Source organism: Lottia gigantea, assembly GCF_000327385.1.
Source record: "Lottia gigantea unplaced genomic scaffold LOTGIsca_31, whole genome shotgun sequence".
Classification (NCBI taxonomy): domain Eukaryota; kingdom Metazoa; phylum Mollusca; class Gastropoda; family Lottiidae; genus Lottia; species Lottia gigantea.
In genome coordinates, this window is record NW_008709027.1 from 2147654 (window position 1) to 2165460 (window position 17807).

At 32.4% G+C, this 17807-nt stretch overlaps 3 protein-coding genes across 3 annotated transcripts; 2 read left to right on the forward strand and 1 right to left on the reverse strand.

The window, feature by feature from the left end:
- Window positions 1-1066: 1066 nt before the first annotated feature.
- Window positions 1067-6135, reverse strand: LOTGIDRAFT_161941 (hypothetical protein; the record flags this gene model as incomplete). Its single annotated transcript, XM_009057816.1, has 5 exons — window positions 1067-1210; window positions 1761-3073; window positions 3397-3537; window positions 5345-5580; window positions 6056-6135. 5 exons carry the CDS (start codon window positions 6133-6135, stop codon window positions 1067-1069), a joined length of 1914 nt encoding a protein of 637 aa, XP_009056064.1.
- A 1602-nt stretch (window positions 6136-7737) lies between these two features.
- On the forward strand, window positions 7738-8843 carry LOTGIDRAFT_216228 (hypothetical protein). Its single transcript, XM_009057817.1, has one exon. It carries the CDS (start codon window positions 7890-7892, stop codon window positions 8337-8339), a length of 450 nt encoding a protein of 149 aa, XP_009056065.1. The 5' UTR covers window positions 7738-7889; the 3' UTR covers window positions 8340-8843.
- A 2342-nt stretch (window positions 8844-11185) lies between these two features.
- Window positions 11186-17510, forward strand: LOTGIDRAFT_161944 (hypothetical protein; the record flags this gene model as incomplete). Its single annotated transcript, XM_009057818.1, has 10 exons — window positions 11186-11254; window positions 12378-12579; window positions 12863-12977; window positions 14330-14480; window positions 14946-15032; window positions 15347-15502; window positions 15780-15851; window positions 16389-16460; window positions 16928-17017; window positions 17358-17510. 10 exons carry the CDS (start codon window positions 11186-11188, stop codon window positions 17508-17510), a joined length of 1167 nt encoding a protein of 388 aa, XP_009056066.1.
- Between the last annotated feature and the right edge of the window lie 297 nt (window positions 17511-17807).

Genomic DNA, 17807 nt, shown 5'->3' on the forward strand with positions numbered 1-17807 from the left:
TTTAGTCACCCCACTGTGTCGACATCATAGAGTTATAAATATAGTTATTATTTATATCTATAACCTGCATGAAATAGCTCCGTGCTTTGTGAGGTCAAAATAGTCCGAAACATACCAGGCTATCCCATAGCCTACCTATGCCACGACAGTTATTTTCAACAATTAATGTTTTGACCCTTATCTTTAATCCAACCTTTACAGATCTAGGACTATCTTGCGATATAACCGTTTATTATTTTTGTATGTGAAATATTTACATAATATATACCACACGACTAACATGAGTCTATAAAATATAGAAATCAGATGATTTTACAATTCTTTGTAAATATTAATCCAAAATTTCAATGGTTAGCATAAGTTGAAAATTCGTATTTTAAAAATAGAAAGTCGAAAATGCAGTCACTGACATAATATCCACTCATATGTATATATACAACGAAATAACATGATACGCTTGCTTTAATTCACGATAAAACTCGACACGGTGGGGTGGCTAAACATTTTGTATCTAAAGGCATACCGATACGATAGATAGGCTATAGTCACAAAATTTCATGTTGAAAAATGTAAAAGAGTATGTATTGTTTCGTTTCATTATACATAAGAACATTATTGCAGTCAGCGTGGAGAAAACGTGGTTTCCAAATTGCGAATATCAAAATGATATGTCGGAGCAGTCGGAGGCTGGCGCAGAAACCAAGACACCGTATATTTTTGAAGGAATTATGCAATTTTCGTACATTTCTAGTACTTCTAGAGACTGTTTACATACATTAAAGGCTCAAATCAATCCCCCAAACTGGCACCTTTGTCCATTCAATATATTATATCACCATACCATTAAACAAGACAGAGATGTCTTAATATATTATAACACCTCTATATACCATTATAGACTATTATATACCATAGACGTCTTTATGTTTCATTGTTCAGAAATAGTTTAGCAATGTTCATATCCCAAATGTCACTGAAATAGTGTTGACCAATTTGTCCTCATCAGTTATCAGAAGGACAGAATTGGCAGGAAATGACAACAAGGGAGAGAAGTGTGTATGATTTATTATCTGGTAGTATTGAAGACTGAATTAACTCGAGTTGATATATTGAAAACTAATGATTCCGCTCGAGAAGATATATCTAGATCGTCTATTACTTGACCCAGTAGTCCTCCAACTAGCCAGGAAGCACCCAATTCCAATACTGACTGAAAATTTAAAAAAAAGTTAATTAATTATAGTTGGTTGATTGGTCGAATTTAACAGACTATTCTATAAATCTAGATGTGTATTTCAGTCATGTCTTGTCATGTTTATATGAAATTTAATTGTGTTAACAAAGGTTAGCTGCTGAAAACAATTAGTTTACCGATGCTTATTGGGGCACGAGCTGTTATATGTATTTATCTTACATTACCACATACGATCTAGTAGGGGGGATGAATTATTGTAAAAACTGTGCTATAAAAATAGAACGATCAAACCTTAGTTGTTATATAGGCCTATACTCGTTTCTACGTATAGTCCCTAGTCACCAACTCATTATTGAGTTAATAAGCACAAGAAGTTTTAGTTTGGGAACAAAATTTCAAATATGCTCAGCCTACTGCCCTTATTAGTTGATGTCTGTGATAAATGTCTACCGTCACAAATACTGAATTGCAATTAAAAATGTAAATGATGGCGCTTGAGCCGCTTTCTGTATCAATGCACGACACAGACTTTGTTGTACAGTAATAAACTTATCGTAATACTCACTACGTCACCATAGAAACTGAGGGTTTTTCTCAGGTGATGTATATCTTGCGAATCTTTCAGTAAACGAGACGAAACGTTGTGAAGATATGACGACAAGTTCAAATCAACTTCATGAAAACTTTTTGTGTCGTCATCGATGAAATGATCCTTAGATGAAAAGAAACTGTCATCCTCAATCCAGCTATGCTCGGTGTCCTCTAAACATACTCTAGAATCATTATTGTTTAACTCGTGGCTTTCTGATTTGAAGCTTGAGTTTGCACATGGTAATCCAATTTCATCTTCATTGAGCACCAGACTGGTAACCGTTTCATCGACAGGCGATGTTCTGATGATGATTGGTGACTGTAGATTTAACGGAGACGCATTGTGCTCTATATTTTGTAAATTACTGAAAGTGTTAGTCGACTCGTTGCATGCATCATTAACAATCGTTTTGACATATTTCAGAGCATTTGGAGTAGTGTCTGTAAATGTGGTGTGATTAACGTCGTAGTAATCTTCCTCTAAATCTGTTGATTCCGATCCTATTGGATCTATCAGTGGTTTAGACGACATTAATTGTGGTAAGCTTATTTTCCTGTCACACTTTCCATGCAGGATATTATCAGAGGTTTCTTGATGTTTTCGGGATTTTGTGTCCTCCATATAAACAGCTTGTGGTCTTTCGACTGTATCAGCAACATCAATAATTTTAGCAGGTTTAATAGGTTGGAATGTGTTGGTGTGTTTTACAGGCAATTTGTTCACGACTAGCTCGTCATCGCTATTTACTGAATCAGCAAAGTGTTCTGCTTCCTTGTCATTTATTGAATGATCAGGAATTGATTTCTCCGATAATCGTGTTGTATTTGGTATGGACCACTTCGGAATTGTATAGACATGATTTCCTACAACACAAACATGATCATGATCATGATCCATACAAGGACTTTTGATACACAATAAAATGTCTAAAATTTCCCAAGGAATATCATCTGGTGATTTTAGATCATAAATCTTCCCTTCTAGAGAAAGAGGAGTTTTCACCTTAGACCGTTTTCTGATTTCTAAATCTGATCTAGATTGTTTCTTGATAAAAAGTCTTGGGGACAGTTTCTTCAGTTTGAGAATATTCTGTTTTTGATGTTTGTCTGGCTCAGATAAATATTTTTTCATTTGCTTTTTTATCAAATACGAAGGAATGGCTTTCCTTTTCTTCAATTTTTGTAATCTTCTGATACTAATGGATTGGTGTCTTTTATCAAAAGAATTCTTGGTTTTTCTGTACAAAGATCTTCTTGGTTTACAGTGACTGGTGACATAGAAACGTTCTGAAATAAAGTAAAAAGATTGATACGTTTTTTCTAGTAAAAGTCACGGAAGATATAAAACGAGCCGGTAATAAAAGCCGCCATGCACCCTAAAACGGCCAAACTGAAATTGCTTAAAAACAATCAGATGTATAATTGATTTTTATACATCTGACCAAGTTTTAAATTTGGAGGGTTAAGGGTATTTATATTTCTTAGTCATGGTCTTGATTCCCTGTTTTTTATTCTAAAGATTACATTGCACTAATAGGTCGGCTCAATCGTGCAAATTGGGTGCAAATTGGATATTGGAACTCATTCGTGAAGTCATAATTTAAGCTCACCTTCATCTTTAGACAGTATTGTATTTAAACACAGAACCAATGTTAAAATGAAGTTTGTGAAAAATAAACACCATGTCGTTTTGTTAACCGCATTAAATTCTAATGGTATGGAATCTAACAATTCAGATGTTTTCCAAATATCTAAAATTAAAAATAACATTGGCTACAGCAATATCATATTAATTAAATGTCATAATAGTTCACCATTTTTGGGAGTTGATATGGACCTTGATGTAATATATTCTTCAGAAGAATTAGTAATGTACGAATATTATCATTACCATTTCTGTTCCCAATCAATGCCGAGCAATTACCTTAAAGATATCGTGATTATATAGGGTGATTGAAAGTAACAACTAACGTGTTTCGTGAAAAAATAATCTTGAAAGGTTATTATACATATTTAAACCTTAGACCTAAAAATAAATGGAAATTCAAATATATATAAGCCTAAGAAAAATTCTACAAATTTTAATATCAGCTATCCAAACAATTGAGTAAATATAAAGAGTGTCTCGGTTGGCTTAGATTTAGATATTACATTTGCAGCTACCAAAATGTTTCTCCTATGGGTTCTAAATGAAACGACCAGAGCATGGACCTTGCGATTGTTTGCTTGCCTTATTGTGATTACGACCTACTATTTCAAAATGATAGGTAGGAGGGAATGTCGAGAAATTACACATGCAAAGTATATCTGCTATAATATTAAGGGTTACATTCACGGTCAATTACCTATCGACTATTTCCATCATTAAAACCACTTTCGTTATAATATGTAAGCTATTAAATATTGTTTTATATTCTTGTTAACTTTATCATTATCTATGTTTACTTTGTTCAAAATGTCAATATTGTAAACAGTCATAATTTATCATTCTCCAATAACGCCCATTTAGTGAATCAAATCCCTGGTTTTTTTTTAAATCATGCCCTTTCTTATATATATATTCATTAGTAATGAAGCAAAATATTATCATTTTCATCCATGACCACATTAATTATCTATTTGCCTTCTATTCTTTTAGAACAAAATATACATTGCGAATTTTTTTTATGGCAATATTAATTAATTTCACCAAGTTTCGTCTAAATCTATCAAGAATTATGCCTTCTTGGCTGTTTACGAACCAAAAATCGAACGCATTTTCAAGAACAAGGGCAATAACTCATATTAAATATTCTTCTGATTTCAATAGGGTTTATCCTAAGGTTATTACAAACACTCCACCAAGTTTCGTCTATCGTGTCCGCAACGCATTTTTAAAAACAATGACAATAATTCATTGAATATTTTTCGATTTGTCTGATTTTTAATAGGGTTCATAGTTACTAACACCAAGTTTGTCAAAATCCGTCAGTACACCAGCTCTCAAATTTGACAGACCGACGGAGGATAGAACTACGCCGACATTAAGGTGATAACAGTAATAAACTATCCAATCTAGAACAAGAAATAGGCGTGCAAATAGAGATAAATTATCCAATTTAGAAGAAAACTATCATGCAGAAAGTTATCACAGATTGTATCCATTCAAGCCGAAAACTATCCAAATTATTGGATCGGCAGAAATCTGTCCAATCTAGAACAAACAGAAAACTATCCAATCGAGAATCGGCAGAAATCTGTCCAATCTAGAACAAACAGAAATCTATCCAATCTAGAACAAACAGAAAACTAACCAATTTAGAACAAGACGTAGTACTAGGTCTACTTAGACTTACAAAATGCAAAACGAGATAAACTATCCAATCACAAAAAACGGTCGTATTTGTCCATGTAGAAAACTATCCGATCTACAATAAATATAATCTATCGTATCTAGTCTCAAGAAAAAACAACAATTTATAGTAGCCTACCCGTAATGGTTATTATTTTTTGTACCGCATGCATGTGTAATGTCTGTCTAACATAGCGAGATACATACGACGCTCACGAATGACCTACCCTCTAATTGTAGAGTAATCGTTTCGTAAAATGTTAGTGATGTTGGTTTTACAGGCCACTCCGTATCGGACTCGGTACCAAAAATTGCATCATTCATAGCAATATATTCACCACAGGGCTTTACTTCAAACCATTCTGGATTATAGGAGAGTGTTGTTTGTAACCACGATAGGTCATCCCAGATATGATTAATAGTCTCCGCTATAATTCCGTTTCTCTTCCAGAAATCTTGAAACCTATAAAAGAAACAAATACCGGTACTGGGGTCATAGATAGATAGGTTTTATTTTGTCCATCTGATTATCAATCAAAATATCGGATAAAAGTAATCAAGTTTTGAATCAACACATTTATCAACGTTTGGACAATTGATTATCTGCAATGATCAGCCCTAGTCTAGGCTATATTACACACATGCGATGCCCGGCCAAGCTAGCAGATTAGCCGAGAACGATATACTAACATTAATCTAAGAAAACCTGGTCGTATTTTTTCGAAAATAGTTTAAACCTATCTATATTTTCCGGATCGTTACGACTCTTACAAAGACAAAGTTGGTCTTAATGTAGAAGTAGCTTAAATCTGAGGCAAGAATATTAAACTTAGAGTTGAAGCTTCTGAATTTCTGTTGTGTCAAAATAGCCTAGATCCAACAAAAACGTGGATGTTGCAGGATAGGCCCAGATAGATTAATTCAAGTAATATACATACCTTTTGGTAAGTGCAGCATAACAGCCAACAATTAGTAGCAGTTTCAATATAAAAATTCTAACAACAAAAGCAAAATCCATAGCTCTGATAAATCGTCTACCCCATCAGAGATTCTGCGTGTTGCTGTGATGTCCTCACGACTCACAGTAGGCTACACGACGTCATTCTAATTGTTACGCCACCGACTTACTGTGACGTCGTTCTTGTATTGAAACTAGGACGTAGGCTGACACTGTCTACTTTACGACAAAACCATAATGCAGCAGTTTTTTTTTTTCAATTTTTAAATTATTTAATATGTGCGGAATTTTTAATATTTATTTTGAGTATGGAGGGTATCCGCTTTCATAACAGAATTATTTTGGCAAGTAAATTGTAGGCCTACTATGAATAAAAACTGCCAACGCCCATAGGCACATATAGGTGCCGTAGAAATTTATGGTAGAAATATTCGACCGACTCAGCAACAAGGCAATAACTGTATCTATAATTAATGGGACAATAATAATTATAATGGAAAGTTTGAAAGATTCTTATACATTTTAAGATTATAGTCTTTGAATGGCATTTAGCAATTGTGAGTACGATATATAGACACAGCTTTATGGAACAACAATCACTTTCTTTTATAGGTTTCAAGATTTCTGGAAGAGAAACGGAATTATAGCGGAGACTATTAATCGTATCTGGGATGACCTAATGTGGTTACAAACAACACTCTCCTATAATCCAGAATGGTTTGAAGTAAAACCCTGTGGTGAATATATTGCTATGAATGATGGAATTTTTGGTATAAAGCTGTGTCTATATATTTTAAGATTATATTATATATATTATATATTTCACTCGATTCGGATTAAACGTGTTCAGATTGTGGATTGACGGTGGATTGGTAAAATCTTGGCCGATTTAGACGTCGACTATGTTCAAATCCGGTCGCCCTATATCATTATATCATTTTCATACATTTTAAATAGGGCAATGCTAAAAGGGTATCCTTCTTTTACTCCAATGTGTATCTCCATTAACAAACGACGTGCGATTCAATATAATCTTAATTATATAATATAGATTCTATAACATAATTTTATAATATATAATAATTCTACAATATATTATATTGTAGCCTATAATATACAATATAATGTATCATGATATATTTGATGAATGATTTCATTTCTATAACATGTTTGAAACTTGACCCAAATGACATGCTATGGAAAATGACATGATAAAATTGTCGGATATTTATACTTATATATAGCAAAATATAGGCCCTATTGACTTTGGCTCCCTCTACATGGTGATCAATATTAATTACAGATACATTACTTGTAATTGGAAATAATAACAGCTAGATATACATTATTGATTAAAATATCTATAGGCCAAACCGAACGTCTATGTTTTATGAAATAGTTAAGTTTTATCGTTCTACATTGTCACTGTTAGTATATACAGGTAGGTGGCAATCTAAAATTACCTTTTTATATTGTACCTGTTGGATTATATTTCATATAGATAAGTCGAGGGTCTCGATAAAAGGACAAACACTATAGATTACAATTGGCGGGTAAAACTTCTTAACAACCCACCAAACAAGTCAGTAATTGCGTGTTATAAATAGATTTACCTGTGTCGCTAGGTGACGAAACCCTTAACTATTCTCATACTCAGGTGGGCGCATGTCAGTGTAGGTAGCGCTTTTAACCACGTTGTGAAAACAAAATTTCGGTGAAGGTGCGTCAACTTGTTGTACATAGCGATAGCCGCCATTTGCAATCAAAGTCTTCAACGGTACAACTTCTATACAAATTCGATTATACACATTAAAATGGCTGATCAACTTACTGAAGAACAAATAGCTGAATTTAAAGAAGCTTTCAGTTTATTTGACAAGGATGGTGATGGTACAATTACTACAAAAGAATTGGGTACAGTCATGAGATCACTTGGTCAAAACCCAACTGAAGCTGAATTACAAGATATGATAAACGAAGTCGATGCCGACGGTAATGGAACCATAGATTTTCCTGAATTTTTAACCATGATGGCTAGGAAAATGAAGGATACCGATAGCGAGGAGGAAATTCGTGAAGCATTCCGTGTTTTTGATAAAGATGGTAATGGATTTATCAGTGCTGCTGAATTACGACATGTTATGACAAATTTAGGTGAAAAATTAACAGACGAAGAAGTAGATGAGATGATCCGAGAGGCTGACCTGGATGGTGATGGACAGGTGAATTATGAAGAATTTGTCAAAATGATGACCAGTAAATGAGAGAAATGTGATTAGGATCTGATTTATCATAAAGACATTTTTTTTTTACATTGTTTCATGTTTAAACATCTTTATTTATGTTATTCTATAATTGTTATGAACATTGCCAGAACTTTCTACACACTGGCTACAACAATGGACATACGCTAAACTTCAGGTGCCTTCTTTCGTTTATATTTCAAAATGGGTCGGATTCTCACATTCCAATCTTTTTTATCATTCAAATTCATGTTGGACATGTTTGATTTATTTATATCCTGTCAATGTCAGTAGTTGTGTATTTCAAATATAGTCGCTCATATACCCTAGTATAACCATGGGACTAAAGTAGGAGAAAAATCACAACGATTGTTTACAAAGAGGATATAATGAATGACAAGTCCGTGCTCGTGGATCTGTTATATAGTATTATATTCTATTGTAAAAAAAAATGCTTTCCATTGGCATTTTGCTTATTGGAAAGTTTATATATATATATATATTTATATAAAGCAATGTTTTAGTATTTTTTTATGTTACATTCGTGGGATCGTCGTAGTTATCACTTGATTTGAATTATATCATTTCCTGAACCTGCCCATGGAAATACTGAGAGACCACTGGTGTTTTAGGGATCTCCGAGGCTGGATTGGAGGCAGATATTTCGAAATATTTCAGGTTCAAAGTCATGAAAAGAAGTGTCTTAAATTCATGTGTAAACCTACTGATCCCTTGATTTTTATGAACCCGATGACATTTGAATATTTGACTTTGAATAGTTGTGAATTGAAAAGTAGAATTCAGACCAAAGATGATTGTGCGTGGACATTCTCCGCACTTTAATCCTTGAAATGACTATATTATATATATAGGGCCTGTCTCACGCTGCCCCCATTACTCAACCGTGAAGTTGAGGGCGCTTTATTATGTACTTACTATACGTACATTGATTTCAATGAATAGCTCATGTTTTGATGTACACCGCCTGGTAGATTGACTTATGTCCTCTGTGCGATCGTTGAATAGTAGATCCATGGCTGAACAACATCAATTAACCTGCAAGTTTCTCTCCACAGACGTGTAGAAAAGTAGGACGTAAAACTCCATTTCATTTCACAGACATGAAGAAGAAGCTACTTTGTCTGATATCATTCCAATACATATATTTAGACTAGAGAGCTAACATCAATATTAAAGGGTCAACTGCGCCATTGTTTTTGGCCAACCCTATCATAGCCTCAGAAACTTGAATATTTTTTTTATCAAAGCCAGTACGAAATTGGGATCACAGCCCACCGTAGAAATTTGAGCCCTCAAATAAATCCATGTGTCTGCAGAATTATCTGCATTTGAAAATTAAACAGACGAGTCAACTTTTCGTGTAAATAGAAAAGACAACTGTAGAAATGGGAAAAGAAATTCATAGATGGAGATATATTTGAAGGAATTATGCGATTTTCGTACTTTTCTAGTAGCCGCCTTCTGAAGATAATTCACATATATTCATTACCAAAATTTCCTAATTTTTATTTATGTAAATGAAAATGCTAATACTTATATGAATAGAAAGTAGAGGTGTTCTAATGACATGGAAAAATAACAGTTTGTCTCACATGTCCATACTTAATACATAATTAGCTAAATTAGAAGAGAATTACGAGCAGAATTCCAATGAGTGACCGATCAAGAAAGGTCAAAAGGTTTTTTTTTGTTTATCCAGGCTGTACATACATTGACATTCTAATTGTTTAAAACTCATATGCAATAAGAACGAAATGATATGATTAAGAATACATGAAAATTCATTAGGAACACCATTTAATCAAATATTAAAAAAAAAAGGAAACCCATCTTTAAGTTAGACTGAAAAAATGTACCCTTGCAATACACAAATCACTATATGGCCAAAACGGGTTAAAAAATCTTTAAATTTACTGGGGAGTATCTGTCCATTTACATTTTATATGAGTTTGTGCAGCCCGAAACACCTGCCTCTTATAGTTGTTTTGTCTAAAATGCTGCTGTTCAACTCAACAGAATCTAGCGAATCATGTTAAAGGGAGAGCTTGCAATTCTTTTTTGGCCACGAATAAGAACAATATTTTGGGATGTTAACTTAAGTAATTTATCTCGTAATTTACACGATAAGGATATGGGGAGCGGCTTTCGCTTATAACCCTCTTCAAATCGAGAACTTATAATTTTTTATCTCAAGGTGGGGTTCACAATGAATTTAGTGAGGTTTTATGATATTTAATCCTAATCGCTTGTGCATACGCAATTACTTATATAAACCGCAATGTTACAACCTAAAATTCTTAATAAAAGCAGGTCACGGCTTGTCTTAAAGGTTGTGAATTACAGTAAGAAACTTATTGACTAGCACATGTAAGATGATAATAACCTGTAGCCAATATGTATGTAATTTCCATAACTATGTTAATTTCCAACTTCTATGACCGGAGTGACGGGCTTATGGTCGAAGTGACTATGGTCGAAATGTCGTGCTGACGACACGTCAAAACATGAAACTGGAAGTAGAATATCCGGTTCAAAGGACGAAATGTCACAATGTCAACACAACAGTCACATGCTAACTAAGTAATCATTTTGAAACCATTAGGCGTTCAGTATAATTATGACATTAAAGTACAAAACTATATGATCGATATGAGTAAAACAACAGAACAGTAACTGACAAAATGATCAACAAGTTGGTTAAATTTCTGACAGTTGTCTGTGTTGGAAACTTTTGTCAAATCTATTGTAATTTAGAAACAAACTTCAGAACAAGTGTAAGGAAGAATTTTTTAAAGTCATCTTTATTAATTGATTCTTTGGTTGAAAACAAAAATGGAATATTTCAAATGGTTCAAAAGATTCATAGGCCTGAAGCAGATTGTTTTGGTTTAGATCCTGAAGTTTGCATGAATGTGGTAAGTGAAAAGATAAATCTTTGTAGAAATAGATCTAAGCCATTAAAGGGCCATTGTGCTTTAAGTTTAAGGTGTAAACTGGGCTTTTATTTGTGATATGTTTTTTTATCGTTTCTAAACAATGACCTGGCGACAGTGAAGCCATTTTTTAAAATCAAATTTTAGAATTGCTGAGATAAAAAATACATGACGTGATGGACAGCGTATCTTAAACTACGGATTTAAAACTCTTCATTTTTGGAGGTATGTTTGTGAAATTGCTGCTGATTGGTCATTAACAATTTTTGGTCCAATCAGAATTCATTTCGCATGACTGAATATAGGCTAGTACAGTATAAATGCAGCCTGGGGGATTCAAAATACTTATGTAACAGGTTAAGAATTTTGTACCTTAACTGTTTGTGACTTATTGCTTGGATATTTCAAGTTAAATCTTTCATCCTCTACATGCCTGCATGCAGTTTGATGTATTCCAAGCTCAAAACCCCAAATCCAATTGAAAAAAGCAGAATGTCCCTTTAAATCAAAACTACTTAGCTTAGCACTTGGACGAACAGTGCTTTTAGTTATTGTCCTAGACTTACATCACAATTGTAAAAAGATATAAACAACGGTATTTATCGTTCTTTATCCTTGATGAAACTTGGTATACTTATTATATTGGTGAGATCTTGAACAGTCTGATATTTGTATATTTTCAAAGAATAGGGTTTGAGTTATTACAGTCAAAATTTGCTTGTGAATATCATATTATTTCCAGTTTTCTCTCATTTAAATGAAAGTTGTTGTGTATACATACTATATTGACAGCTAGAGCTGAGACAAGATCTAAATTCATTGATTGTCAATAATAATCAGCTTGTGAACATGATAAACTATGCTCTTGACAAAGTGCCTAATAGACTTTTATGTAATTGGCCACTATTTTATAGTTAAGGCTACCATGTTATTTGGTGCTTTGTGGACATATAGCCTATTGGGACTGTGCCTGACAGCTCATTTTAATAATTTCTGTCATTATTCATATTAATTATAATAATCATTCAATATGTTAAATCTTCAAATTACAGTAATCAAATAGATATTTAATGGTTTTTTTTTTTTTATTAAAATGACATTTCAGACTGAATTATTAACTAGTAAAGGTTACCCATGTGAAGAGTACACAGTAGAAACAGCTGATGGGTTTTTATTAGGTGTTCAGAGGGTTCCTCATGGACGAAATAATCAGTATCTTGGTTCTGATAGACCTGTGGTCTTTTTACAACATGGTTTACTGTGTTCAGCTACAAATTGGGTGACTAATTTAGTCAATGAAAGTTTAGGTTTGTGAACAGATATTAGTAGCATCCTATGTAATAGTGTGTTGTTAGCACTATAGTTAGACTAACTCAAGGTCCAAGGGACTACTTATACATACATGGATTAGATTTGTCGTCTTAAAATTGATCCAAGCTTCACAACTAGACTAGATTCTTGTATGTGAATTGGATTATATTTTTTCATGTGTCAATATTCAAGAACTGATGAAGTTTTTTTTTATCACCTTAATGTTTTTAAATATGATTCAAACTAAACTTAAATACAGTATTAAATGTTCAATTACAGCATTTATTTTGGCTGATGCTGGATATGAAGTATGGTTAGGTAATTCACGTGGTAATACATACTCCAGAAGACATAAAACATTAAACCCTAATCAAGATGAATTCTGGGCTTGGAGGTAGTGTATCAAACTCTTTTTGAAGTATTTTTCTTGAAAACCTAGTCACATAGATCTTTACTTAAGCTTATATCGATTTTTCAATTATGAAAATGCTAATACTTATATGAATAGAAAGTAGAGGTGTTCTAATGACTTGGAAAAATACCAGTTTATCTCACATGTCCATAATTAATTCATAATTAGCTAAATTACCAGCAGAATTCCAATGAGTGACTGATCAAGAAAGGTCAAAAAGTCTTTTTTTTGTTTATCCAGACTGTACATACATTAACATTGCGATAGGTTAAAACTTGGTTAATTAAAAAGAATATAATGATATAAAAATACATGATAATTCATGAGAAACATCAATTAATTGAATAGTTGGCTTAATTTGACATTAAGAAATAAGGAAACCCATCTTTAACTTACACTATTTAAATAATACTTGTAATTATGAAATTATGATTTTCCTGCTATTGATGATTATTTATGATTTCAGCTGGGATGAAATAGGAATGTATGATTTTCCCACTGTTGATGATTATTTATGATTTCAGCTGGGATGAAATAGGAATGTATGATTTTCCTGCTATTGATGATTATTTATGATTTCAGCTGGGGTGAAATAGGAATGTATGATTTTCCTGCTATTGATGATTATTTATGATTTCAGCTGGGATGAAATGGGAATGTATGATTTTCCCACTATTGATGATTATTTATGATTTCAGCTGGGATGAAATAGGAATGTATGATTTTCCTGCTATTGATGATTATTTATGATTTCAGCTGGGATGAAATGGGAATGTATGATTTTCTTGCTATTGATGATTATTTATGATTTATACTGGGATGAAATAGGAATGTATGATTTTCCTGCTATTGATGATTATTCATGATTTCAACTGGGATGAAATGGCAACGAATTATTTTCTTGCTATTGATGATTATTTATGATTTCAGCTGGGATGAAATAGGAATGTATGATTTTCCCACTATTGAGGATTATTTATTATTTCATCTGGGATGAAATAGGAATGTATGATTTTCCTGCTATTGATGATTATTTATGATTTCAGCTGGGATGAAATAGGAATGTATGATTTTCCCACTATTGAGGATTATTTATTATTTCATCTGGGATGAAATAGGAATGTATGATTTTCCTGCTATTGATGATTATTTATGATTTCAGCTGGGATGAAATAGGAATGTATGATTTTCCTGCTATTGATGATTATTTATGATTTCAGCCGGGAAAATGGGAATGTATGATTTTCCTGCTATTGATGATTATTTATGATTTCAACGGGGATGAAATGGGAACGAATGATTTTCTTGCTATTGATGATTATTTATGATTTCAGCTGGGATGAAATGGGAAGGTATGATTTTCCTGCTATGATTGATTATGCCTTAAAGCTGTCTGGTAAATCTAGCTTATATTATGTTGGACACTCTCAAGGAACAACACAAGCATTTGCTCATCTTTCACAAAATCCAGAATTTGAGAAAAAGGTGAAATCTTTTGTATTGTTGGTGTTAATATTGTTCGTACAACTCAAATCTAAAGAAAATCTGATTACAATTCCATTTTTTTTTCTGATGTCCTTCGTGTCTTTTGTAATCTAACAAGTTTTCTACCACAGTGACAGTTGACTTTTGCTAACCCATCATTTGTCACTGTTATCAAAAAGCTGGTTCTATATGATGGCATGCTTTAATCGGTTAAAATTAATGTCATAAGAACAGGTCTGTGGTAAAACACATGTTAACTTATAAAGGAGATGAAAGATATAAGAAAAAACAGAGTAATCAAATTTAACTTTGATTTGTACAACTCTTAATTTATCCTGATCTATATTATTATTTGTGACATTTTGATATTTCTGGACATGTATCAATGGTGTTTAATTTACCTCAAAGTATTAAAAGTATTAAGAGTTATTTACGAGATTAAATGGACTTTTGTGAATTTTTCAGATTGACATATTTTTTGCTCTGGCTCCAGTTGCAACAGTAGGCCATATGAAAAGTCCAATAAGATATTTGTCTGACTTACCTGATGAGGTAAAGTGTTTATTATTTTTATAAATATTTTCTCAAATATTTGGCAAAGATAGCTTAGAAAATCCTGTTAATTACTTTTGAAGAGAGGTTGGCCATTTTAGTTTGCATTGTTTAAAGTTCACATAATATGTCTCAAAGATCTGTATAAAAAGGATGTGATTTTACTTATGTTACAGTCCACATTCTATATAGATCATAACATCAACATCATTTTTGTCTCAATGTTAAAGATGATACACACTATTCGGAAGGTAGCAAATTGAATATATGAATGTCCTTTGGCCCACTTAATAAAAAAAAATCTTTTTTTTCAGGCTCTGTATTTTGTCCTAGGAAGGAAAGACTTTCTACCTAATTTAGATCTTATCAAGGTTTTAGCTGATACTGTGTGTGAGGATAAATCATTGAGATTTTTATGCTCTAACTTATTATTTCTTATAGCAGGCTATGATACCAAAAATTTAAACAATGTAAGTCTTGCTTTCTGACAGATTTGAAAATATAAATTCAGTACCGTATGTTCAAACAATGGCAGTTCTGGATTTCTTTATCTAACTAATCTGTCTTATAGCACAAGATTAGTCTTTTTTTTTTTTATAGAGTTTTCAATGTCAAAACTTCTTTATTGATATGGGTAACTTTAAACATTTTGAAAAATCCTATTGATAACAGATAAAGCTATTACCAAATCCAAATGATTCATACAAATACCATTTCATCAGTTAAACTGTTTTGTATAATTTATAGACAAGATTACCAGTATATTTAAACCATACACCTGCTGGATCATCAGTTCAAGATATTATACATTTCTTACAGGTAAATACTTTACTATTCTCACTTGTATAACTGGATGTAAAAACTTGTTTTCTCAGGCAATTAATCATGTTCAATCAGAATATTCCTTTATGTACATGAAATTACTATTCCAATTAGTTGGGTGCTTTATTGGAAGTCAAGCTGCAGTAAGTTTGAAGCTTGCTCACTAACTTAAAGTTCCAGATAATACCCTTGGACTTTTCAACCTTGTAATCAGTGATGCAGGAAGGCTGATATTAAAAAAAGTGTCTTGTCATTCGAATTGAACAATTAATAAAGGCCCTGTGTGCAACAGGTTATGCACCTTAAACATCCCTTGACAGTTGGAAATCAAAAAAGGCTCAAGTCGCTATCCAGGCAAAGTTTACTTCTGTGCACACTGTGCGTTGCCCATCTCAGGTTCAGAAAGGCATAAATTTCCGTTAGTTGAATTATCAGCTGCTAGGCCATTAGATTTGAATCTCTCTCAACTGATAAAAATACCATTGTTAATGCTAAAGAAAGTCACACCTTTGATGTTTATCAATTGAATTTTAGGGTTACAGAACAGGGTTATTTAAAATGTATAATTATGGATCAGTAGATGAGAATTTAAAACATTATAATCAGGTGAGAATTTGGTCCAAAGTAAGACACGAGATATCCAATACAGTACAAGTCAAGAAAGTGTTAAAGAACTGCAGGATACAGTTCATTTTGATTGCATTTTGTCATGTCATCTTTCTTGAGTCACCTTTATTTTAAACACAGACTGAATGCCTGTGCTAATGGTCACATTTTTTAATTGGGGGTACAGGTATGAGATAATTATACTGTGGAAGTCTGTTTGTCATTAATCTAGAGAGTTTTACAAATTGTTGGCTTTGTGTTGTTTAAATGGGAAATTAAGCCTTAAATTGTCAAAGACTGCAAGTTGAAGGTCTTTGGACATTGGGGCATTGACCATCTTCATTAGCCTCCAGGTGTAGATAGTACTATGATAGTAATGGTTGATTATATTGTATATGAGTTTTATCTATTGAAGTACTGTCTAGATGCTAAATATACTAATATCAAATTTTTTATCTATCTTACAGTCAGATCCCCCTATTTATGATGTGAGTAATATTAAAGAAACACCTATAGTAGTTATATATGGTGATGAAGATTGGCTAGCTGATCTACAGGTATATATATATGTATCTATTATGGGAAGCAATAACACTAATATTTTAGAACTGTGTAGGATATTATATTATCATTCTTATCATCTCCTTTTATCTTGTTTAATCTGATGAGGGAGATAACAAGAATACTAAGGGAAGATAAATTAATTTAGATCATTAATGATTACACAAGATCCAAAAGAAACATGTTCCAGAAAATTGAAAATTTATTCCTTAACCTTAAAAAAATAAATATATCCTTATGTCCAACAATACGGCCTCTTTAGACATGAATAAATTATCTAGTAAAACACGATGATTAAAAGTTGAAATTAATTTATATTTTCATTTCTTATTTTAGGATGTGAATGCTCTTCTTCCAAAATTAAAAACATTACAATCAAAACATGAAATTGCAAGTTATGATCATTTAGATTTTATATGGGGAGAGAATGCAGCTTTAAAAGTATATAATATTATTATTGATATTATTAAAGAGAAGGAAAGAAGTTAGAATTGTTTAAGATGTCTATATTTAATATTTTTATACATGAATGAGAGAAATATTATGGGTAGTGTGTGTCTGCATTGTTATTTTTATATTAAATTTTTAACTCTTACCCACCAATTAAGCATTAAATTGTACCTTCTTTCTGACCATAATGATTTCAGGATTTGATTTCTTTTCATATTTTACATATATTCAAAATATATAAATTGCATATTATTTGTCTTAGAATGTCTGTGGGTCTATAGAAGTACAAGGTTTAGTGATTTATCAAAAATTACACCCACATTTCGGACTGAAAAA

What these genes read in the sequence shown, in the direction of transcription:
- LOTGIDRAFT_216228 (XM_009057817.1), top strand. Translation starts at nt 7,890, where the DNA reads ATGGCTGATCAACTTACTGAAGAACAAATAGCTGAATTTAAAGAAGCT.